The sequence below is a fragment of the Megalobrama amblycephala genome, unplaced genomic scaffold (genome assembly GCF_018812025.1).
Source record: "Megalobrama amblycephala isolate DHTTF-2021 unplaced genomic scaffold, ASM1881202v1 scaffold306, whole genome shotgun sequence".
Lineage (NCBI taxonomy): Eukaryota > Metazoa > Chordata > Actinopteri > Cypriniformes > Xenocyprididae > Megalobrama > Megalobrama amblycephala.
The window spans coordinates 130,621-157,624 of NW_025953342.1; the positions used below are offsets into that span (position 1 = coordinate 130,621).

General features: G+C 36.0%; 1 protein-coding gene across 4 annotated transcripts; it reads left to right on the top strand.

Moving 5' to 3' along the window:
* The first annotated feature begins 220 nt into the window (after positions 1-220).
* On the top strand, positions 221-25,644 carry LOC125261106 (differentially expressed in FDCP 8-like). 4 transcript variants are annotated; one of them, XR_007183216.1, is made up of 4 exons: positions 221-404; positions 1,813-1,867; positions 6,283-6,402; positions 24,862-25,644. XR_007183216.1 is itself a non-coding variant. In XM_048179676.1 (4 exons), exons 1-4 carry the CDS (start codon positions 344-346, stop codon positions 24,969-24,971), a joined length of 321 nt encoding a protein of 106 aa, XP_048035633.1. In that variant the 5' UTR covers positions 227-343; the 3' UTR covers positions 24,972-25,644. The 4 variants fall into 4 exon arrangements, 1 of the variants encoding a protein (XP_048035633.1); XM_048179676.1 differs by having other exon boundaries at positions 227-379; XR_007183217.1 differs by lacking the exon at positions 1,813-1,867 and having other exon boundaries at positions 226-379.
* Positions 25,645-27,004: the final 1,360 nt, after the last annotated feature.

The following is a 27,004-nucleotide window of genomic DNA, read 5'->3' on the forward strand; positions in this document are numbered from 1 at the left end:
TAGTTAATTGCATTTGATAGATTATACTTTCAATAAAACATTTGCAGTGGGTTTGTAAAAGCTTTCATGCCTGTTTGGCCTGAAATTGTTTGTTGTTGTTGTTGTTTTTTGCCTGTTTTGACCAGCGAGCGTCACCAACGCTTCGAAACAGTGAATTATTTTGCGAAGCATTGGTTCAATAAATTCAAAGCTTTGAAAAGCTTCGTTTCTCCCATCACCTAGAGGTCGCTACAATCACGTACACGTTAAACAAGCATCACAACAACACAGCAGCTACTAGAGAACATATATGGAAGGAAATAATGACAGCTGGCATTGATTATTTATTAGCCTGTTATTTGCGATGATGATGGTGATGGCGATGAAGATGGTGATGAAGGTGCGCTGCTGAAGCTGCGTAAAGCGTAAGATAAACAATATCACAAATTTTATTTAGATGTGAAGCGGTTAGCACGTTGGCTAAATTTCTCGTTTTCGGCTTTCGCCATAAACTGTATTATACAAACATTTATTCTTCATCTATTTGACAAATTTGTACTGATGTCAAGCTGAACACTTTGTGATGTTTTCAGTTGTTGCTGGTAAATAGCCCAATGATGCAGCTCATGTGATATGTGATATTCATTGACTGCATGATATTACAGTTTCAGTCGAAATATGTAATTTATTTTGTTGTTTTAGAGTTAATATACAATGTCGCCAGCTGTCATTCAAAGCTCATCTTTCTGTAATTGCATAAAACTTGAATCAGTAACGTGAAAGTCATCATGTAACGTTAACTGGAGTGAATATTTTCCTTATTCAAATACTATAACTATTTATAATAATTTTAAATACTATTACTAGCTACTAATATTTTAAATAAATCGTTTTAAAAATTTCTGAGTGCTAAACATAAAGAGGTGAAGCATATTAACTTGCTTTCAATATAATATTCATACAATTTAGTTTTTATTTGGACCAGTTTAGGGATATTTGGAAAAATGGATTTGTTGATTTTTAGCTGTTTCAGGTTCTACAGAGTGTTCCACTGTGGTTCTACTGTGCTCAGATGTTATAGGATATGCATTGCTAACCTAAACTACTTCAAATTGATACACGTTGGTGTAATATAGGTTTACAGCAAGAGTAGTGTGGTGGCCTGTTCAGTTTTAGAGACATTTGTAATTCGTAATAAGTTTATATCTGATCCATTTGTAAAGTGCATATCACATGCATTTGTTGTCCATGGACACTCCACCCAAAAATGAATTAATTTAAACTATTTGACTATGAAGTAATATTTTATTTTAAAATATCCACGCATTCTAATACATATATCTAATACGTTGAAAACGCAACATGTTTCATGTCTCAATCATATAAGGGTCAATGATGTGACGCCTAAATTTTCTGTCCGGTTGCATTTTTTTTTTTTCAGTTAAAATTTTGTTTAAATGCATAAAAAGATACCATGTAGTATATCTCCTGTGCATGAACTCACTTTAACTTTTCAAAAAACATTAGTTATTTGTAATTTTCTGTTATTTAAAGTGTCAAAATATCATGTGGTGGGACTGTCTGGGATAATTTCTGTTTTGGAAATGTCTTGGAAATTACTCTAAATTTATTCAAATTCATTTTCTGCACTATTAGGCATGATTTCCAACGTGTTTTGTAATCCTGTACAAAATTGCAAAGCATTCGTATTTATATTTCCATCATAATATACAAACAAACTTTGTCCGATGATGTCCATTTTATGAAATATCATGTGGTGCGACCATCAAAAAACTACCACTTTAGGACTTTCATGTTGAAATCCATTCAAAGACAGGAAGTTGCATCCTATACCAATTTGTGAAGGACCCATGGAAGCAGCGAGCAGGTTTGTAACTCTGTCTTAAATTTGGAAAAAAATAACCTTTTCAACGGCTGGTGTGTAGTTCCCACATTTGGATATCATGTGGTATGACCTCAAAAAAACAATGAATATTGAGCTATTTCTGCAAATATATACTTTTATTACAAATTTCATAGTGACCTTTTGTGGGAAGCAAGCTTGTTTGGTTTAGGTGGCCAATTCTGTGCCTGTAAATTTTGACTGATTTTAAAAATTTCGAATTTGGTGCGACCAAGTATCATGTGATGCGACCACTGCAGAGTGTTTTCCATGATAGATATATGTCCTAGATTGGCAGTTTTTGTGCTTTTATATTCAATTGATGATTTATATACATAAAGTACTATATTTTTGTATCAACTGGAATAGATTTTTGCAGTTTGGGTCATTTTATAAAAATATTTCAGACAGTTTATGTTTGTATTGTACAATATGAGAAAAAATATAAAACAAAATTGTTTAAAGCATGTAATTTCAGTTAGGTAATTATGCATTTATTAGTCATTTATTGTTTATTTATTTATAACTATTTCAATCTGTTTTACCAGATGCCACTGCCAATTCATTTTTCGTGAAAATTCTGTGAAATTTTAATAAAATCTGGTTTAAATCTATTTTTTTTTGTATTAAATTGATTGATAATTGATCTCTTTAAATAGATTTTTAATTCAATTTAACACGATGACTTTACCAGTCGGTGATTGGCTCTTATTTAGAAGGCAGTTGGCTTTATTCCGCCATATTGAGCATTGCACTTTTTTCCATTGAAAACAATACGAGTGACACGTCTTGTGTTATTCTATAGTCTTTGCGCACCGCCCGGTTAAAAAAGTCATCGCTCGCAACTGTTTTGTATATACATATAAAGCGCAATAAGCTGGGGAAAACAACTTGTTGCTGTACTCGCGCTGTTTGTCTGACACACATCTGAAGCAGACACACAGAAAGGCCCTGTCCCTAATTGCACCCTAAACACTCGCGGTCCTCCTACGAGTATGCACTTTCGTGATGTAATGCCGCTTTGACTGTCGGGAAGAAGTCTGCTGCAGCAAAAGTGCGCATCGAGGGCACGTATCGACCGCAAAGGGGGTGCTTGCGAGCACTCTTCTGAAACCTAAATCGACAAATGGGATACTCTGCGGTCTCATGGACTTAACGGACACATGCACACAGCAGCCATTTTAAATGCACAAGGCTGTAAGTGCATATGAAGTGCCTCTTGGACAACGTGCAATCCCAAATTCAGTTCTCTTCGTCGCTTCGTGCACTTGAACGGTCAAATACACACACACACACACAGTAATGTCAAAATGACTGTCTTGGCGAGTATTCACGTAAACACAGTTGGTTGCGTAACTTGCGTCTTAACACTCTGGAGTCTGAGGTAAACTTAAGTCACTGAAATAAAGCCTTATAAAAAATATTAAATCTGTGTTCACAAGACTTCTGGGTATTGGAGGTTGTAGACTAGAGTTTTTGCTTCAAAATTATGTAAAAATTACGCTGCCTACTCGTTCATTAATAACAATATATTGATTTAGTTTTTGTAAGATATTTTTTGTCAAGAAACACAGTATGCGTGGAGGCGTGAATCATCATGAATAATGGGTGATTTACACCTGAGAAGACAAAAGAATCGCACAAAGACTTCTAATGAGCTGCATATTAATGAGGCCTTTCAGTCAGGTAGGCTGTGAAAAAACCCTCTGTGATCATATCTCAAACTCATCATGTGTATATCAAACATGCAGAAAAAACAGCAATACTGTGAAATATTACAATTTAAAATAATGGTATTCTATTATATACTTTAAAATATAATGTATTTCTGTGATGGAGAACTATTGGAGAAATATTGATGGATTCTCACATGTTTATGTTAATTTTCCATACAGAGGAGTAATATTTATTCAATATTTATTGTCATCACTGTGAGCGTTGGATACTGTGTTTTCAATTCATACTTGCAGCCGGAGGGCGCTCTGTGCACATTTAGTCCACAAATGCCTCCTAAAAGAAGAACAACCATGTGACTCTCCAGGAACTAACAGGCTTCCAGAGATCGCTATAATATGCAGATAAACACTTTTCAAGACAATGAATACACAATTGCGATGATGTATACATGTATTGCCTCAGAATTTGCGCCTCATAGCACTGACTTCGTGGGCGTGGCCACATTAGCGGATAATGAGCTTAATCATGGACTTCTGACATGGCTCTATTTTCATACAGATTACATAAACAGAATTTTTGTTTTCGATTTGACTTACACGATTTAAAACCTGACATTTCAACGTTTCTTTAGACATAAATCAAATTTTTTTGTGATTAGTATTCGCTAAGTTACAGTTCATTTTCTGAGAACTATCAGATTGGAGTTCGTTCAGAGGGAGTCGACAGATCACGCATCATGTTAGTTTATTTTGCAAAAAGCAAAACATTTTGTTTTTACTCTGAGTGTACACAAATAAAAGAAGATATTCCACAAAATGGTGTGTAACTCTTAATTGTATGTGCAACATTGACAGAGTATTTTGAGTCTCTTTCACACTGGTAAGAAAAAAACCGAGGTGGTATCGCCGGCGTGACCGCCGACCCGAGGGAGTTAAAGTATATAATAGAATACCATTATTTTAAATTGTAATAATATTTCACAGTATTGCTGTTTTTTTCTGTATGTTTGATATACACCATGATGAGCTTGAGACATGATCACAGAGGGTTTTTTCACAGCCTACCTGACTGAAAGGCCTCATTATTATGCAGGTCATTACAACTCATTATGCGATTCTTTTGTCTTCTCAGGTGTGAATTACAAGAATATTCATGATGATTCACGCCTCCACACATACTGTGTTTCTTGAAGTGTCTTACAAAAACTAAATCAATATATTGTTTTATATGAACGAGTAGGCAGGATAATTTTTACATCATTTTGAAGCAAAAACTCTAGTCTACAACCTCCAATACACAGAAGTCTTGTGAACACATATATAATATTATTTTTTTGGCCTTATTTCAGTGACTTAAGTTTTTTTGTTTTTTCAGTAACCACGCATAAACATTATTCCTACAAACATGTACATACATGTTCCTCACATATTATGGTAGCCTAGTTTGTGCTGGATACAGTGTAATGACACTTTTTCCATTAATATGTTTATGAACAACTGAAAAAAGCACAAATGTCAGGGTATGTCAAAACTTCTCCAGGCCCCAAATCAGCCTCAGACTCCAGAGGGTTGTGTAAACGTAAATGGATGGGAAAGAAATCGGATGTGTGTCGATAGGATCCGTGCATTAGGTCTTAAAGTGACAGCAGCGTAATACAGTATACCTGCTGCTGTCTGTCAAACAAAAAAATCACTCACTGCTCTTGACTGAATAACTTTTGTAATTGAAAAACTTTTGTAATACTTACGAATTAATGTATATTTAAATCACGTGAAGACAATGCAGTGTTTTATTTTTACATTTGATTATTCAGTTTCTGTATTGTTTCTTACATGAATGCTACTGTTAAATAGATCGAATGTAGGCCTACCTGAAAAACTTAAAGCACTGTCTATTAAGTTTGTATCTTTGTTTTTTTGTATTTGTACTAATATTTGTAATTTGCCTCTTTGTTCTTATTTTTAATAACAAAGATAAATTAAAATAACAAAAATAACTAATCGTCCGCCCCTAGTTTCAGGTGTTTTTGTTTACTGGATGTTCTTGCTGTTAAGTTTTCAGGTTGATATAACTATATATTACCAAGTTAAGCAAAGAGTTGTTGGTATTTAAATAGTTTTTGTTGTTGTTTTTTACATTGATGTTAAAATGACATTGTCAGATTTGTGATATTACTTTTTATATAATGCTAAAACACTGCTGTTCACTTTCAGAAGTTATAGTGATGCTTTATTTTCCCAGAAAGAATGTGAAACATATATTGGTTAGATCATTTTCATTTTTTAAATATATTTAAATATATTTTACACACTTAAAGCATTATTGTATAGAATATTGCATTATTTAATAGGTTATCGCATATTGAATTTTTCTTCAATATCACGCATCCCTAACGTCAACAATCACCTATCCCATATAGAGATTGCACTGTCAGAGTGTTTGGGAATATTCAAATGTAATTTATACACATGATATCAGTAAAAAAATAATAAAAAAATAGTGTACCTTCTCGCTTGATTTTAGCGCACATCCTTGCTGTCTTTAGCCCAAGCCTACATGTATTGTGCTAACCAAAGAGCCGAATGTTTTTTTTGTTTTTTTTTTTATAATCTAAAAAGGGAGTAACATGTGACATGAAATGAGGGCAGAGTTTTCATTTTTGTGTGAGCTATCTCTTTAAGTGTATTGTGTGATTATATTGATCATGTGTCTGTCTTCTACAGATGTGACCAGTGTCATGGAATATAATGAAAGACTTGCTCGCTTTCGTCAAGGTCATGTCAACCCATTTGACAGGGGAGAGAAAAACAGCAGCACTGAGGGGAAGAATCTTCTTAAACATGGTGTGTCAAATTTTATATTGAACATTTAAATGTACTCCTCTTCTGAAGGTACAGGTCAATATGATTTTTACAGAGAAAGATATTTTTCGTTATCATTTGTGTTATCATTTGTGAATTACACAATGTACGTTGAAATATATGGTTCCAGCCATCTTGATCTTATTATAGATACAAATTAATTTGCCAAATTATTAGTTATTTCAAAGACTCTTGTAGCCTACCACAGCAAAAAAACAACAAAAAAACACAATGACACTGATGAGGTAAATAAATATGACAAACAAATGGAAAAAAATGACAATCCTTTTTCCTCACACAAACAGACTCAGGTAATTTACACACGCTTAATCTCTCTTATTACTAATACTAAATTACACTTTAGAATTAGTAATGGAGGCTTAGGACCATTGACTCGATCCCTCATTCCGCTCCCGCTGTCCGACAGTGACTGAATTCTGTAAAATGAAAATTGCCGTGCTTGGTTTAAAATTTGTTCTTGCTTGTGTTATTTTTTTGTCAGAAAACATTTTTAATTATCCACCCGTGTTTTTGAGATTCGGTAAATTACGCTTTAGTTAACACAACCCCTCGTTATATGACTTATGCTGCGTTCACACCAGACGCGACTTGCGCGAATAAATCGCGCTATTCGCGCGTAGTTGGACGCTTGAACATTTTGAGTTTACTCGCTTCATTCGCGCGTGAAAATCCCTTCACAACAGCCGCGAATTTGCGTCATGAGAGGGGCTCTCCCGCTCCTTTATGTGTCCCAGACTCTCCCACTGCTTTCTGCACACTTCCTCTGAATAAACACAACTTGTCAGTGGGGAAATAATTGTAAATTACAGTGAATAAGCTCAATTGGTCGTCTTTAGTTGGCTTGTACTTTTAATATGTATGTATATATAGCTCAAATTGAGTAAAGACCGTTTTTTTTACAACTTATCAGATTGTCCGACCTCCTCACTCACTTTCTTTCAAACACAATCCTTTTTATTTCTGTTTCTATAAATGTATGAAGATCTACAGCGACGATGATTTTGTCCTCCATTGTTGTTTCGAATTTCTGTCTCAGCTCGCTACGTCACGTCACTACTAGAGCAAGCTCCTGATTGGTTAACGCGGCGTGGAAATTCGCCAAAGTTCAAATTTTTCAACTTGCGCGATTCGCGCGATTCGCGCGAATCACGCGTTAAGCGCGTCAAACGCCCGAATCGCTCAATTCGCGCTGCGTCATTCGCGCGAATCGCGCCGCAGGATGTCAATTCGCGTCTTTGCGTTGACTTAACATGTACCTCTTCATTCGCGTCCGGTGTGAACGCACCATAACTTCTTGATATTCTTGAATACTTGATTCGTTTTGCTCTTATTGGTCCTTTCTATTCATTGTCAACAGTTTTCTATAAATATGTTTGTATTGGCTAACTTTTTATTCAGCGAATGTTTGTCTTGTTTATAATTCAAAGACAGCATGTTACAAATAGAAACCCTTTTTTTCTGCTGGATTTAGTATCATATTTGGATATTAAAATAATAAATTAAGTATTTTAAATCAATCACATGTAAACTCAATGTTTACTGTTTTCTAAGGGTTTCTTAATTGTAGACTAGTTTTCATTACAAAACCTGTATAAACGACTCAACTGTCAGGTTAGTCATATGTAAATATAGCCTACTTGAAATTGCAAACAAAATGTTTTAGTCCATATTAAATATATCAATGCGATTCACTTGTGGTTGTCAGTTTGTATAAGCACACATTATGCAATGCAATATTAGTCATGAATTAAAAAAATGCTTTTGAGCAGGTGTAGTGAAAAAAAAAAAAAAAAAAACGTTAACAGTCAAAATTAGATTAACGAAGATGGGGGTGTGTGTGTGCTTTGTGTGTTGTATTCGCAAAAATGTAAAAAAATTATATGACCCCAAAGGATCATATAAAGCAATGGGTGTTATAAATGCAAGAGATATGCTTACACAATGGGGGATTTAGGAGAATCTTCTCAATGACCGACTTGGAGGGGTTAGTGACAAGATTAGTACTTTTAAGAACAGAATCCCTGATTTGGAGAAATCTGAAAAAATTGGGTCTGGGTAGCTTGTATTTTATTACCAAGTCTTCAAACGATAATAGGGAACCTTCATAACACTTTATTTTAAGGGTCCAGAATAATGCATAAGCATTAATTAATGATTTAACTTGTAACAAAGTCCACTTGAGGCGAGCGTAGTGAGAACCCAAGTGCAGATTTAATAATATTACAAAACATGAGCAGAAACAAAGACGTGGCTTGACTTGACAACAGACACACTCACCAATAGCGGGTTACATCAGCAACAAAGCTAGACAAGATAACTGTCACGATCACCATCTGTTCCTGTCATGTTCCTGTCACATCCCGGACTACATTTCCCATGATCCTCCATTGCTCATCACCTGCACTCACTTCACAATCACTCCACACTAATCACCACACCCAGCTGCAGCTCATTATCAGGACTATAAAGGACTTTCACTCACACCACCTCACCGCGAAGTCTTGATTTCCTTGTGTGTCATTTCTGAGCGTTTATTCCCTGTCTGTTCTGCCTGTTACCGTTTGGACTGTTACCCTGTTTATCCCTGTCTGCCGCCTGCCTCGACCTCTTGCTTGTATACCGACCTGTGAGTGATATCTGCCTGTCCTGATCATTGCCTGTTCCTTGACCACGATTCTGCCTGTTCCTTGCTGTTCCTGTTCGCTCCTGATTGACCCTGCCTGTACGACCACTCTCACTTGTAAATAAATGCTGCACTTGGATCTGCCTGAGTCTCCATTCGTAACAATAACAATGAAACATAAGGGCTATTTATACAAAGAGACTAATGACAAACAAGGAACACCTGTGAACAATCAAGACAAAGAACCAATGACAGGACAGAGCTGAAATCACATGACTAGAGCAACCAATGACAACATAACACATGAGACAGGGGAAGCACATGATATGATCACATGAGGGCAAGGGAATTCACATGACACAAAAGCACATGGCAAAACAAGGAAAACAAAAAAAGCAAAGAAACAAAGCATAACTATAAAATAAACCATAAAACGTGAACATGAAACTGTCACGGGAAATAAGGATAGATGCAAGTGCAAGTCAAAATATCTCATTTATTGAGCTTCACGCCAGAAAGTCAGGAACAAACACACAAACAGCAGGAGAGCGGCGACACAGGGACTTCGGTGGGCCGTGGTGAGATGATCGTGGTGAAGTCCGTGGGAGTGTGAGCAGAAGTGAAGAATCCAACGATGAAACAATAATCCAGAACGAATACACGAAGAACCAACTCCAAACGGAAGCACACACGAGGAAAACAGGGGAACAGAACAGGGAACTCCAACAACGATCTGACAAACACGAGACGAAAGACAAGGCAATAAATAGGCAGTCCAGGATTGAAAACAGCTGCCGCTGATCAAACAATCAGCGGCGACGCCCACATGAAACAATTAACGTGACAGCACAACATAAACACAGACCACAGACAGAGACTGCGGATCTTCAACCGTGACAGAAACAACACCAAAACAAGACATTACACTTGTTCACAATTAAGCATTAGATAAGAATGAACACACTAGTCATTAATGATTAACTTTACATATTAAGGGTCCTGAATTATGCATTAGTTAATCATAAATAAACTAGTAATTAATGATTTAATTGTTCACAATTATGCATTAGTTAAGCATGGACACAATAGTAATTAATGATTAACTTAACATATAGTAGGACATATTAGCCATTATTTACAAATTATTAAACCTTTGAAAGATACACATTTATGCTATAAATAAACAAAAATAACCTAGGAATTAATGATTAATTGAATGTACAGTAAACGCCAGTAAATTCCTCATTAATTATGTCACTTATTGAGTGATATTCAAGTTTATTGACCAGAATAAGCCAATAATTAAGGCTAAACTGCCATTAATACAGTACTTATGAAGGCAATTTGACCCCCTATTCTAAAGTGAAAGTTGAATCCTCATTACTTATGGCACTTATTGAGTGATATTCAAAGTTTATTGACCAGAATAAGCCTATAATTATGGCTAAACTGCCACTAATACAGTACTAATAAAGACAATTTGAACCCTTATTCTAGAGGTTCTTATTTATTGGTTTGTTTAGTTATTCTACAATGTGATCTCATGAGAATGTGTATTTTTATGCAAAGTGTGGTTCTACAACACATATATTTACTTACGTTTTCATACACTGAAACATACAATATTGACAGCACTAAACATTATTAAATGTAAAAACATTTTGCTCTGTTCGTGACTTTCACTGCAAACTCGTTTCAAAGAATTATGTTAAACAAAACTACACTTTAAAACCTTAAAATGAATAACATTTCTGTAATCACTTAACCATTATTTATCATGTAATATTTATTTGTTCGCCATGGGACACAAAAGCCGTTTTCTCAGACACAGGACTAGAAAATACACCAACGCAACATAAATTAACAAAAGACATCAATTTAATGCACTTTAATCCACATCTTTAGAATCCATACAACTGCGAGGAACAGATCCAAATTAATTTATCCGGCGATCTTTATCTCCAACCTCAACAGCGACTGTAAACAAATCCTGCGATTGTTATGAATTCAGAAATAGTCTGAATCTCAAATAGCACACTTCTATGCACTTTCGGTTGTGTGGACTTACAATGGCTGCCACATGCGCGTGTCCGTTCAGTCCATGAGACTGTAGGGTGTCCCATTCATCATTTTAGGTTTCAGAAGCTCCCCCTTTGCGGCCGCTATGCGCACTTCAGCTGAGCCCGCAAGTTCACGAGCTACGCAGAGGACTTTACCCGGCAGTCAAAGCAGCATTACGTCATGAAAGTGTGGACTCAGAGGAAGAATGTGAGGGTTTTAGGGTGCCATTTGGGATTCAGCCATTGCCGCCTCAAAAAACTTAACACGACACGTTTTACGGCAGTGATATCAACGCTCATTGGCTGAATCACAAATGGCACACTTCTATGCACTTTCGGTCTTGTGGACTTTAACTGGCTGCCATGTGCGCGTGTCCATTTAGTCCACGAGACCGTAGGGTGTCCCATTCATCATTTTAGGTTTCAGAAGGGTGCTTGCGAGCACCCCCTTTGAGGCTGCTATGCGCCCTTGATGTGCACTTCAGCTGAGCCCGCAAGTTCGTGAGCTACGCAGAGGACTTTACCCGGCAGTCAAAGCGGCATTACGTCATGAAAGTGTGGACTTACAGGATGACCGTGAGGGTTTAGGGTGCCATTTGGGATCCAGCCATTGGCTCCTGCCTGCTTCTTAGTAATTGTCTTAGTAATGGCCTCTTAGCCTTAATTATTGGCTTATTCAAATTTATTGATGAGAATATCACTCAATAAGTGCCATAATTAATGAGAATTTAGCTTTCACTTTAGAATAGGGGGTCAAGTTGCCTTTATTAGTACTGTATTAATGGCAGTTTGACCTTAATTATTGTCTTATTGTGCTCAACAAACTTGAATATCACTCAATAAGTGCCGTAATTAATGTGGATATACCTTTCATTTTGGGGATCAAATTGTCTTTATACTATTTTAGCAATATATAACTGCAAAACCATCAGTAATGAAAGATAATTACTAGCTTATTGTTCAGTTAACTTAATAGAATAGCACAGAAATATAATTACATTACTACACAAAAATAATATATGGCTCATTAAGTTGTAGATAATGACTAAAAGTCGTTTATTGTACATTCAGTTAATCATTAATTACTATGTTATTTTTGTTTATTTATAGCATAAATATGTATCTTTCAAATGTTTAAGAATTTGTAAATAATGGCTAATATGTCCTACTATATGTTAAGTTAATCATTAATTACTATTGTGTCCATGTGTGTGTGTGTGTGTGTGTATATATATATATATATATATATATATATATATATATATATATATATATATATATATATATATATATATATATATATATATATATATATATATAATACAGTCAGAAACGATGGTATCTTTAACCACATTTAACAGTACATTAGCAACATGCTAACGAAACATTTAGAAAGATAGTTTACAAATATCACTAAAAATATCATGATATCATGGATCATGTCAGTTATTATCGCTCCATCTGCCATTTTTCGCTATTGTTCTTGCTTGCTTACCTAGTCTGATGATTCAGATGTGCACATCCAGACATCCTGCCCTTGTGTAATGCATTGATCATGGGCTGGCATATGCAAATATTGGGGCGTACACCCCGACTGTTACGTAACAGTCGGTGTTATGTTGAGATTCGCCTGTTCTTTGGAGGTCTTTTAAACAAATGAGATTTATATAAGAAGGAGGAAACAATGGAGTTTGAGACTCACTGTATGCCATTTCCATGTACTGAACTCTTGTTATTTAACTATGCCAAGATAAATTCAATTTTTAAATCTAGGGCACCTTTAACGTCGCTAAGGTCTTAAGATTAGACTGACCAAATATGATGTTGTTCTGGTTAAAACTCTATGAGGAGTTAATCACAGTGTAAAACTTGTCATTTCCTGTTGCCCGCAGGTGGCGCTATGACTGTAACTGAATATTGGCATGTAGATGTCTTCAAACATGTGAAGTTTGGGGCAGATTGGACACTGTATGCTGAAGCTACAACAACTTCCTGTTTCATGGTGAAACATCAAACTTTGACAGGCCGCCATGGACACACCCTTCAGCGAAAAGTCTAAATCTTCACAATTTAATGTTGAAAAGGCCTTTAGATTAGACTGACCAAATATGATGTTTATTAGGGGTGTAACGATACGCTCAGGTCACGATACGATACGTATCTCGATACGGAGTTCACGATACGATACGTATCACGATATTTTGAACAAAATGAAACTGAAATTCAAACAAGATTTATTAAAAAAACATGAACAAATTTCAATAATTTTCCTTGTTGTACATACAAGATCACATTTCAATAAAATAAATAAATATAAAATTTTAATAAAAACCTTCTGTATTCAAATTAACAGTTGAATAGGGCTGTCTGTCACTGAAAAAAAATGTTAAATTTAACATGAACTTAGAATTATGAATAGGGGCCGTTCACATGTCGCGTCTAAAAACGCGTGGAAGGCGCGGCCGCACCGCTTCTCCTTTCCAAAGCGCTTGCGCTCCCGTGGCGTCGGTCGTTGCTATGCAACCATGAACTGAGCTCTCCAAGAGGATCAGGATGTTTCTGCAAAGGATAAATGATTTCTAGCCCTTGCATTAGTATTACGACAAAATATATTGATGGAGATAAGATATAAAAAACACCATGTACAGCTATGATCAGCTGTTCGGCTGAGCTTTTGATGTTTTGTTACGGAAAGGCCATAGCTGATCGGTTGATTCTTGTCACACGACCTGCGGTGCGCTTGCGGCATTCTGAGAAGTTGAGAATTGCATGCGCGTCGCGACCGCGTTGATCCCATTATGAGCGCGCCTGCCGCGCGGCTACATTTGAAAATAATAACTGACTTGCACGCGGAAAAGACGCAATATGTGAACGGCCCCACAGAACTTCTTAAAGCAAAGCATCGCAAGCGTCTTTTGCTTTTCTGTGAGCACAGCTGGTGCTGTGCACTGTGGTGAAAGAAAGCCACGACTTTTCTCACGCGACCATGCAAGAGACTGACATGAGAAACGTTTAAACCTGCTTGCAAGATTCAATGTGTGCCCGAAACACTTACTGATGTAGAGAGCTGATTGAGACACACCATCTACGATAAATCGTTACACCCCTAATACTTATAGTAATTTAAAAATGTGGTAGCATTGGATCTGGACAGGAAGGATAACTCTGGGAGTTGGAAGGGGTGTGTCGCGATTCTGCCTTCTCACATCGCGATACAGGTTCGTGGACCTGCGTATCGCGATTTCGGTTTCATATCGCATATCGTTACAGCCCTAATGTTTATCTGATAAAATCCCTAGGAGGAGTTTGTTAAAGTACAACGTTTTCGCTGAAGGGCGTGTCCATGGCGGCCTGACAAAGTTCAGTGTTTCGCCATGAAACAGGAAGTTATTGTAACTCAGGCATACAATGTGTGATCTGCCCCAAACTTCACGTTTTATTAAAGTCCTGGGCTGCGTTTCCCAAAAGCTTCGTAAGCCTAAGTTGATCGTAGCTCCATTAGTGGTAATGGAGCTATGATCAACTTCGGCTTACGATGCTTTTGGGAAATGCTGCCCTGGCCTGAAGACATCTACATGCCAATATTCAGTTACAGTCATAGTGCCACTTGTGGGCAACAGGAAATGCCATGTTTTACACTGTGATTAACTCCTCATAGGGACTTAACCAGATCAACATCATATTTGGTCAGTCTAATCTTAAGGCCTTAACAATGTTAAAGTGCAAAGATCTTGAGTTTTCACTGAAGAGCGTGTTCGTGGCGGACTGACAAAGTTTGATGTTTTGCCATGAAAGAGGAAGCTGTTGTAACTTAGGCATACAGTGTCCAATGTGCCCCAAACTTCACATGTGTGATAAGAGTTCTGGCCTAAAGACATCTATATGCCAATATTCAGTTAATCATAGTGCCACCTGCTGACAACAGGAAATGGCATGCTTTACACTGTAATTCACTCCTAGAAACACATTTAAATATGTTATGAAGTACCAAACATGCTAGAAACACGTTAAATCATGCAACACTTGGCTAAGTGCTAAATTATGCGATTATGCCACGAAACAGGAAGTTGTTGTAACTCAGCCATACAATGTCCAATCTGCCCAAACTTCATATTTGATAATAGTCCTGAAGACATCTACTTTGTCTGAAGACATCTACTTTGCAATATTCAGTAATAGTCAAAGCGCCACCTGTTGGCAGCAGGAAGTGTTGTACGTCGAAATGACTTTGCCATATTTCTTCTGTATTTACTCGCTTACGTGCATGTCACCCACTATTCACTGTTTTCCTAAGGCCACCGGGTGGTGGTGGCCCCAGGTGCGAGGGCCCTCTCATCACTGCTTGCAGCTTTAATTTTATATTTTGCTTAAGATAAGTATCTGCTAAAAGCAAACAAACAACGTACATAATAAAAATACTCTCATTATGAACAGAAAAAATCAACTAGTTTGAACGGAGTCATACTGTATGTATTCATGACAGATAAAAATAACTATATTTGCTACATTCTCGTTTTCTGAAGTGTTTTAGCGAAAGTATAATATTTATTTATTTATTTATTTTAATGTTTTATATTTTACTGCTCACCCTGTGTCTGCTACTGTTGTTTAAGTAACCATGTCATCTGCAGCTCTTGTAGAACTTTACGTCTTTAGCGGCAGCGGCGAGAGAAGCAATGCACACGGAGTGAAAATGGCATGAATGAAGCGTGTTTGGCTCTAGATAAAAATATTAGAGTATATATTGACAAATGATCATTGCCATAAATGGAACTGAGTGCTTGTGTTGTGAACAGCTCCATTGTTTTGACGTTGCTGTTCTCTTTAAGCTGTAGAAACTGTAAAATTGTAGCACCATTTTACAGTTTCTACAGCTTAAAGAGAACATTTTGCCTCGCAAGTCTGCAACAGAACAAAATGTGAAAAAAAGAATATATAAATATTTTTGCAAGGCACTACTGTATATATTATCATATTTTATTTGGAAAATCTAAAAGAATGACAAAATGAATGTTTGCCAAGTCATTTAAACATTATGCCTTTGAGACAATAAATTGTAAAGGGATGTGAGACTATGAGAGGGAACAGTGAATTGGAACCAGAAGACAGAAGTGGTGACTGTTATGTCACTTCCTGGATCAAGCAGCAAATATGCACATTTACAAAAAAGCAAAGACTCAGTCTCCCTCTTGAGTTGGCATATTTGATATTCTCAGTAACATCTCTAAACTGTTGTATGTGTCAAAATGCTGTGCTGTGATATCTATGCAGGTTAGTCCAAACATAACCTTGTTTTCATTATTTAACATTTCTCTACTTGACAATGTTTCTGGAGTAATCAGTTGATTGTTACATTTAAATGTTTTTTTTATTATTCTTTTTTATAAACAATAGATTCTATCATTTAAAGCTCCTGCTGTTATTATTATTGTTATTATTTGTTTGTTTATGTGGTCTGTTTATAGTACCTGTCAAAAGTTTGGAAGCTTTTTTTTTTTTTTTTTTTACATTTTTGAAAGAAGTCTCTCATGCTCACCAAGGCTGCATTTATTTAATCAAATTTAAATTATTACAATTTAAAATAACTATTTTCTATTTCAATAAATGTAAAAATGTAATATATTACTGTTATGACAAAGCTGAATTTTCAGCATCATTACTCCAGTCTTCAATGTCACTTGATCTTCTAGAAATCATTCTAATATGCTGTTGTTGTTTTTTGTTGCTTAATTATTACCAATTTGTCGTATTATTACTAATGATGAAAACAGTTTTTGCTGCTTAACATGTTTGTGGAAACAATGCAACCATTCAAACATTTGTGGTAAGATTAAAACAAAAGAGAAATTAATACTTTCATATATCAAGGATGTTTTAAATCAAACTAACAGTGAAGTAATGTTACAAAAGATTTATATTTAATAAATGCTTTAATAAATGTAATAAATGCAGATAAATTCATTGAACATTCTATTCATCAAAGAATCCTAAAAATAACACCATTTCCACAAAAATGTTAAGCAGCACAACTGTTTTCAACATTGTTAATAATTAATAATAATAATAATAATAATAATAATAATAATAAATGTTTCTTGAGCACCAAATCAGCATGTTAGAATGATTTATGAAGGATCATGTGACACTCAAGGCTGAAGGAATGATACTGAAAATTCAGCTTTGCCATCATAAATTACATTTTGAAGTATTTGAAAACAGAATAGTTGTTTTAATTTATAATGATATTTTGCAATATTACTGTTTTACTATATTTTTGATTAAATAAATACAGCTTTGGTGAGCATAAAATACTTTTTTCAAAAACATTGTAATGTTTCCAAACTTTTGACAAGTACTGTCAAACATGTATTGTTTACTTTTGAGGCAGATGTCAGCAGACCACACTTTATTATATTAATTTAAATCTTGTGGAACCAGTTGAAATTGCTTGTTGTTTTTGTGTGTCATATTTATTTGGGGAAGTAAAACATGATAGCATGTACATCGTGTACACACTTTGTGCAGTTCACATATTTCTGCTACACATATACTTTGGTGACACTTTACAACACGGTTCATTAGTTAAAATGAACTAATAATGAGCTGCATTTCTAAAGCATTTATTAATCTTTGTTAATTTTAACATTTACTAATACATTATTAAAATCAAGAGTTGTATTTGTTAACAGTTAATGCACTGTGAACTAACATGAACAAACTATGAAGAGCTGTATTTTTATTAACTAACGTTAACAAAGATTAACAAATACAGTAACAAATGTATTGTGTATTGCTCATGGTTAGTTCATGTTAGTTAATACATGAATTAATGTTAACAAATTAACCTTACTGTAAAGTGTTACCTATACATTTATATACTGATAAAGTTAAAAATTCATACTTTTGATTAAGACCACTTTTATATGTATACAGCACAGTACTTTGACTCTCTATGGTATTGGTGCGTACTAATTATTATTCTCTGGAATACTTAATTTTAATTGTTTTATACATGGTAATGGACTATTTTTAAATAGCTGAAAAGATTGTTCTAAATTTATTAGAGTAATAGTAATCTATATAAAATCATAATAATATAATATATAATAATTGTTTTAAATAATGATAATGAAAATTGCTATTATTTTGTTCAGCTGTAAGAATCATTTTCCAATAATGCTTTGTTAACTGAGTGAATGATTCAGTATGCTCTGAAGAAATTAGTGGAAGGTCTCAGAAGTTATGATTCTGAAATTCAGAGAAAGGATCACACAACTGTGATTAAGACAAATATTCCCAAATGCAGCCAAAGCATTTTAAAGACTAGAGTGAGTGAAGCAGAAAAAGCATCACATGCCATCAGCTGCAGTACTGCAAACCACCAGAATACAGAAATCAAGCATTCTGCATTAGTTCAGGCAGGCCTCGTAGTCAAGCTCCGCTATCAGCTGATTCGCAAATTCCAACCCCACCCAAATCAGCTGATCCGATTTCTATGGACTCTATTGGCAACTCTAAAATAAGGCGCATTACTTAAACGCAGCTTCCGTGTCTCTGCTTGCTTGGCTGCTTCCACTGCACGCTGCTTACAACCCACTTCCTCCCCCAGCTCCTCCTTAAACTTGTGTTTAACTTAATCAGTGTCATTCTGTTTGCATTCTGTTTGCATTGATGCATGCTCTGTTCTTAATAGGGGAATTTTGTGCTGTTCTCCCAGTTAAAAAATGGGAAGTTGTCCCCAGAAGCTGCTGCTGTTCCCAGTCTTGGCTTTCATGGAGCTCATGAAAAGGACAAGAATTTAGAACAGAGCCATACTGCCAAATGTAACTTTAGAAAAATATGGCAATTAAAAATTGACTAAAGTTTGTCTCTTTTAATTTTTGACTTATGTGGTCCTGACTGAACTGCCTTTTCTGTGACAGTTCATCACACAAACAGAACTGTGTCCAGACATTAATATTGCTTCAAGAAAAAACAAATTGATGAAAATGGCATGATGTTTTGTGTGTCTTGGCCAAAGCACTTGCAAGTTTCTGTAAGACTTAAACGGTTAGTTCACCCAAAAATGAAAATTCTGTCATTTATTACTTACCCTCATGCCTTTCCACATCCGTAAGACCTTCATTAATATTCGGAGCACAAATTAAGATATTTTAGTTGAAATCCGATGGCTCCGTGAGGCCTTCATAGGGAGCAATGACATTTCCTCTCTCAAGATCCATAAAGGTACTAAAAATATATTTAAATCAGTTCATGTGAGTACAGTGGTTCAATATTAATATTATAAAGCGACGAGAATATTTTTGGTGCGGCAAAAAAAAACAAATTAACAACTTATATAGTGATGGCCGATTTCAAAACACTGCTTCAGGAAGCATCGGAGCATAAATGAATCAGCGTGTTGAATCTGCTGTTCGGAGAGCCAAAGTCACATGATTTCAGCCGTTTGGCAGTTTGACACACGATCTGAATCATGATTCGATACACTGATTCATAATGCTCCGAATTTTCAACTAAAATATCTTAATTTGTGTTCCAAAGATTAACAAAGGTCTTACGGGTGTAGAACGACATGAGGGTAAGTAATAAATAACAGAATTTTCATTTTTGGGTGAACTAACCCTTTAAAGTGTGCTGTAACATATGTGGAAGCAGACTCCACAGAGCTGTATGTCAAGTCAAGTCACATTTATTTATATAGTGCTTTTTACAATGCAGATTGTGTCAAAGCAGCTTTACAGTGATAGAGGGAACATAATTGTGGCTGTACAGCAGCTCTAGAAGAAAATAGTGTCATTGTCCAGCTTAAGTAAGTTCAGTATTGATTCATTCCATTGTAAAAATAGTTAGTTATTAATTTATTCATTTATCTATACAGCAGCTCTGGAGAAAACAGTGATGTCATTGTCCAGCTCAGTTCAGTTTGCATACAGTGGTGTCAATGCAGGCAGATCAAGAACATTGTTGAAAGTTGAAAGTTAAACACAGTCTAGGGGGGCTTCACAATACGATATATATCACGATACATGGGTCACGTTATGATATATCACGATATATTGCGATACAATACATATTGCAGTATTTTTATGTATTTTATATATATAGGCCTAAATCAAAAATTAAAAAAAAAAAAAAAAAAAAAGCAACTTGCATTTTTTTTAATAACTCAGCAGAAAAAAAAACTTCCAATCTAATTTATTAGCAAAGGTATTTGTATTGCATTGGAGTATGTGACGAGCTGATTGACAATACCATGGCAGAGAATTCCTTGCACAACAGAGCCTAAGCATCTGACAAATGTCTTGTATTGTAGAATGCACGCTCAGCACCGCCGCTCCCTATTCACAGAGTACGCATGATCGCAAAAGTAAAACAAGCGCACATTCAAACGTGATTTCAGTACCCCTCATTTTAAAAGTGGCTCCTTGATGCATGCAAATATCTCCTGATATGAAAACTATTATAGGCTGGGCTATGTAGTTGTAACCATCTCTTAGCTCTGTATCATGCTTGATAAAAAATCTCCCAAGGGTAGCATACAGAGTGAAAAGCAACGGTCCTAGTACTGAGCCTTGCGGTACTCCATACTGAACTTGTGATTGATATGACATCTCTTCGTTTACTACTACAAACTCATAACAGTCAGATAAGTTTGATTTGAACCATGCCAATGCAATCCCACTTATGCCAACATAATTTTCGAATCAATTTAAAAGAATGTTGTGGTCAATAGTGTCAAATGCAGCACTAAGATCCAGTAACACTAATAGAGAAATACAACCACGATCTGATGATAAGAGCAAATAATTTGTAACTCTAATGAGAGCAGTCTTAGTACTATGATACAGTCTAAATCCTGACTGGAAATCTTCACAGATATCATTTCTTTTTAAAAAGGAAAATAGTTATGATGATACTGCCTTTTCTAGTATTTTTTAACAGAAAAGGTAGAATCGAGATCGGCCTGTAATTGACTAATTCTCTAGGATCAAGTTGTGTTTTTTTTAATAAGAAGTTTAATAATAGCCAACTTAAAAGTTTTCAGGACGTATCCTAGTGATAAAGATGAATTAATGATATTAAGAAGAGGATCTATGACCTCTGGAAGCATCTCTTTCAATAGCTTAATCGGTATAGGTTCTAACATATGTTGTTCGTTTTTATAATATAGTGAGTTTTCTCTTCCTCTCCTATAGCAACGAATGAATGGAATTTGTCTGACGCGACACTATAGTAGACTGTTGCATGGTTATAATTTTCTTTCTAATATTATCAATCTTGCAAGTAAAGAAGTTAATAAAGTCATTACTGTTGTGCTGTTTGGAAACATCAGAAGTTGAAGCTTTATTTCTCATTAATTTAGCCACTGTATCAAATAAATACCTAGGGTTGTGTTTGTTTTCTTCTAAGATATTTGAAAAATAAGTAGATCTAGCAGTTTTTAAGGCCTTTCTGTACATAAAAATGTGTTTTTTTTCCACGAAATGTGAAAAACCTCTAGTTTTGTTTTCTTCCAGCTGCAATTCATTTTTCTGGCTGCTCTCTTAAGGGCCCGAGTGTGCTCGTTGTACCACTGCGTTGGACTAATTTCCTTATTCTTCTTTAAGCACAAAGGAGCAACAGAGTCTTATGTGCTGGAAAAGAGAGATTCAGTAGTTTCTTTTGTAACATTGAGTTCTTCTAAGCTATCTGGTATACTAAGGAGATGAAACTGATCAGGAAGATTATTTATAAAGCATTCTTTAGTGGTAGATATGATAGTTCTACCATATTTGTGGCAGGGAGGCGGTTTTGAAGCCTTTGCTAAATGTAGTATACACAAGACTAGATAATGATCTGAGATGTCATCGCTCTGCTGCAGAATTTCAACTACATCAATATCGATTCCATGTGACAATATTAGATCTAGAGTATGATTACGACAATGAGTGGGTCCAATACAGTCTAAACTCCATTAGAGTTCGTGTTGATAATAGTAACTGTAATGATATTTATTTATTAGCTCAAAAGGGGCAATATTAATAATTAGTCATAACTTGTTATGATTAATTATAAATATATGAATCAGTTAATCAAATTAACTTAATGTAGCTGAATTAATATTACAATCAATTAATCTGTTCGGCCAGCGAACACTCAGTATTAATTGTCTATCAACTAGATAGAAAGGATATTTTCCGTGGCCACAAAATATTGCTTTCTTAGCACGTAGCTGTCATCGAATCGTTATCAGGGACATTGGTTTTATAAGCAGACCAGAATCAACTTGCTAGAGTGTGCACACAAGTTTTATTTAACAAAATCACAAACATATAACTAAACTAACAAACACAAACATACCATTCACGCAGTGAGAGAGTGGAAAATGAATTTGAACCACATCATAACAGGGGAATGAAACAATGGAAAGAGTAAATTAACAATTGCTGGATGAACCGTCAGTTTCAATACTATGAAGCACCTTTGTTAAAAGGGGTTCACAATCTTAATACTAAATTGCCATTTAGTGTTCAAACGATACTTGCAAATGCCTTAGCTGTCTGGATCTGCAAATCTAATTTGACTCTTTTGTGGTTGCTGCAGTTGTGCATGGCTTGAAGTGAAATGAAGGCCTACCAGCCCGCCCCGGGCCGGTGGCCCTCGTTGTATCAACAGTAACAAGGGAAGAACTAGAAGTCTAGAAGCACTAAAAACCAACTTAACTGAGTGTGATTTTTGTGGGGGCTTTTGAACTCTCCAGACAGTCGACACCTTCAAATCTTGGCTTGACCAATGAGAAAGGTGCAATTCTCTGGCGGGGGATTTTATTTGTTTGAAAGTGAGTTCATTTGCCTGGGTTTGTAGGTTTGTGTCCATTTATACTCTGATAAATATAACAAACATACAATGCATTCTATGATATTTCGATGTCCACCAACATGTGAGTCATTAAACAAGGAGTAATTTGATAGTAAACATCACCTAGATGAAATACATTATCTCATAGTTCCAACTTTCAGGTATGCCTAACACTATACAACATAAGAAAGAACAACATACAAACAGTAATAATAGACACAATGTACTGGGGAAATGCATGTTCATTCATTTAGATGAGGTTGTCAATGAATTAATGGCAAAGAATCCAGTTTATAGACAATGTCTGGTTCTAGTGGCCTGTCTCCTAAATGTCTTTAAAATGTGTGCAAAGAGCACATGATGCAGATGGGGTGATAGTGCTCAGTGGGGGAGCCAGACCTTACGGGGCCTGCATGGGCGATTGCTTTTTACAATTGTGTTTGATCGCTCCAGACGCTACAGTAACCTTGAGACGTAGACACATTTAAAGTAATGTAATCATCTGATGATGATAATCTGCATGATGATAATCTGCTAAGTATCTCATCACTCTGACGAACAGGAAGGGGTCCAGAACAGATTACAGTGTCTGACATCATACTTGCAAGTTCACACACCTCTTTAATGTTAATTTTAGTGATCTCCAACTGGCGAAGTCAGACATCATTAGTGCCGACGTGAATAAAAATCTTAGAGTATTTACTGTAACGAATGGACGTGATCAAAATGCTTTAGGCATCATAAAATCCTTCATTTTCTCTCCTGTTGTTCAAACTAAGTCATTAGCTCCAAAGAGTCGCAAAACCAGTCCCATGAACGACCTTAGAAGAGACCGTGTCTGAAGCTCTCTGCAAGCTTCAAAGACAGGAAGTTCGCCTATCTATCAGTGTTTTTTAACGCTGGTGCCATTATAAATGATCTTATACCCTTCTCCACTCTCTTTTGCCTTTGATTCTTTCCACTTGGTTTCCTGTATTAATGCAATGTCGACTCGTCTGGTCTTCAGGGAGTCGACTAACTCGCATTGACAGCCGGTAAGCTTTCCGATATTGATCGTAGCAAATCGTAGTGGGAATAGCTTCTTTAGTCTACTCTGTCCTTGAGTAGGTAGCCCTGGGATATTTCTCACGTCACTCGGGAGAGGGCAGCGTGTGTTGCCTCCAGGGGACGAACTATTTTGATGAGCAAAGTTTTGAGACACACATAACCTACATGTATGTCAATAATTAAAGCACATATATATTAAACCTGCAGGGCATATATTTATTTAATTGAATCACAGCCTTTGTGAATTCACAAAAGCACTATAAAAGCACTATAAAGTACTATAAAACACATTGTGCAGCCTTAGTAAACAGTCTAATAATGCTGTTCATGGATTCTCGTCCGTGGAATGCGCCACTTCCGGTATTTTGCTGGAAGGTGTACATTGCAATCGAGGATTTTTTAAAATCAAGTACTTGAATTTAACTGAGAAATCATGACAACCCAAAATATCACTTTTCCTTAAATTCTCTTAAATTCTCTCAACATCTCTAATAGCACTCTTAAACAGACTGCATACATTCTTGTTGACAATTTTTGACTTGACTAATATTGTTGCTTTGTTTATTTTGCTGCCTGATACTCATAACATAGTGTATGCAGCTTAGCATGAAAAACAATTAAACATTAACATTAAAAGTAACTAGAATTTTTATAGTTATAACTGAGTTGTACAACTCAAACACACTCACTTAACTACAGATTGTACTTTCCTGATGTTAATGATTATGTGAAATCACGCCATGTCACACTGACACAGTAGCTAGTGGAGATGTGATGTACAGTCAGAAACAGGAGCTCTTGTTCAAAGGAAAGATCTGAAGTGTTATCTGAATCAATATCCTGTGTCCACAGAGGTGAGGTCGGAGATCTTTTCCTCTGAATCCAAAACTCAGAGTTCAGACCGTGCAATGGATCTGGGCTTGGCTGAAGATCACTTCTCTCGACCTGTGGTAAGCACTTAATACTTTTAATTGCTCAGCTGATAGTGCTTGCAGATAGGCTTACTAGAATCTATATCCTGCTGATGGCCAGTATAATGCTGATACATGCATAAAACTATTTAATACTAGCAATTGGTATTTACTCAACATTGCTGAGAAGTGAGTACTTATGAAAACAGACAAAAATGCATTATTTTTGACAAAGCTGTTAGTAGATTATAGATCTAGAACTATTACATGCTAGAGAAATGTCACTTCTGTTAACTTCTATTTATATAAAGGGCGGACTGCTCTAACTCTACTGCATTGGTATATGTACATTTGATTTGTTAGTTTGCCATAAAAAGGGCCTCTTTTAGAAGCTCTATACTGAAAACCCCATACAAAGTTCATTGTCAGTAATATTTAGAAGGAAGGTGCAAATCTGACAGATTAGCATGCACCTTCAGAAAGGACTTTATTGTTAAAGGTAGTGAATATAGAAAAAAAATCTGCTTCGTCTTTTTTTTTTTTTTTTTTACCAAATTTTTGGACGAAATTTTCTACTATATTTTCTGACAAACAATTCACAAGATACACTATATTGCCAAAAGTATTGAGACACCCCCCCAAATCATTGAATTCAGGGGTTCCAATCACTTCCATGGCCACAGGTGTATAAAATCAAGCACCTAGGCTTGCAAACTGCTTCTACAAACATTTGTGAAAGAATGGGTCGCTCTCAGGAGCTCAGTGAATTCAAGTGTGGTACCGTAATAGGTTGCCACCTGTGCAATAAGTCAATTTGTGAAATTTCCTCACTACTAAATGTTCCACGGTCAACTGTTACTGGTTTCATAACAAAGTGGAAGCAATTGGGAACAACAGCAACTCAGCCACGAAGTTGCTGAGTTTTACAGAAAGTGATTTTTTTCTATAAAATCACAGAGCGGGGTCAGTGCATGCTAAGGCGCACAGTACGCAGAAGTCAACAACTTTCTGCAGAGTCAATAGCTACAGACCTCCAAACTTCATGTGGCCTTCAGATTAGCTCAAGAACAGTGTGTAGAGAGCTTCATGGACATGCAATGTTTCGGTGCAGCGTCATCTAGTGGTGCGGAGATATGAAAAATTGCTATTTTTGCTTATAACTTCTGATGGGTTTGTCCAAAAATCAAAACTTTGGACTCATTGGATTCGGGGCATCATGCCGAGTCGAATGATATCCAATTTTCTCATATCTGACATTTTGGCTGTCGGCCATTTTGAATTTTGTGCTAAAATGCTGTATTTTACGAACGCATTGGCGTATCTTTACAAAACTTGGTATGGGTCATCAGCACAATGCCCTGAAGGAGTCTAAGAAGTTTCGGACCAGCGCCACCTTGTGGTCCAAAGTTATAATAAAATTTACAAAAATGCTAATAACTTTTGTCTATATTAACCGATTGTAATGAAACTGGTCTCAGTAGATTCCGTGGGTCATGCTGAGAACAATGATATCAAATTTGCCATAGTTAGCTGAACTTCCTGTCCGCTGCATTGTTTTTCTTTAAAAACCTACTTTTTCGAACTCCTCCTAGACCGTTGCTCCGATTTTCACCAAAATTGAACCGTATCATCTTCAGACCATGCCGACAAAATGTTATGGATTTCAAGTTGATAAGTCAAACCGTTTTCGTATACCAGAGCAAAGAATTTGAGGCATGATGCAAAAATTACTCTTGAAGCTGTATCTCTACAATGCTTTGACATATTCAGACCAAACTTGGTACCTGTCATCACAAGCATGACCTGAGGCAACATGCAGCGTTTCGGCGCAGCGCCACCTAGTGGTGCAGAGATATGAAAAATGGATATTTTTGCTTATAACTTCTGATGGGTTTGGCCAAAAATGTCCGAGTCGAATGATGTCAAATTTTCCCATATCGGACATTTTGGCTGTCGGCCATATTGAATTTTGTGCTAAAATGCTGTATTTTACGAACGCATTAGCGTATCGTTATGAAACTCGGTATGGGTCATCAGCACAATGTCCTGAAGGAGTCTGAGAAGTTTCGGACCAGCGCCATCTT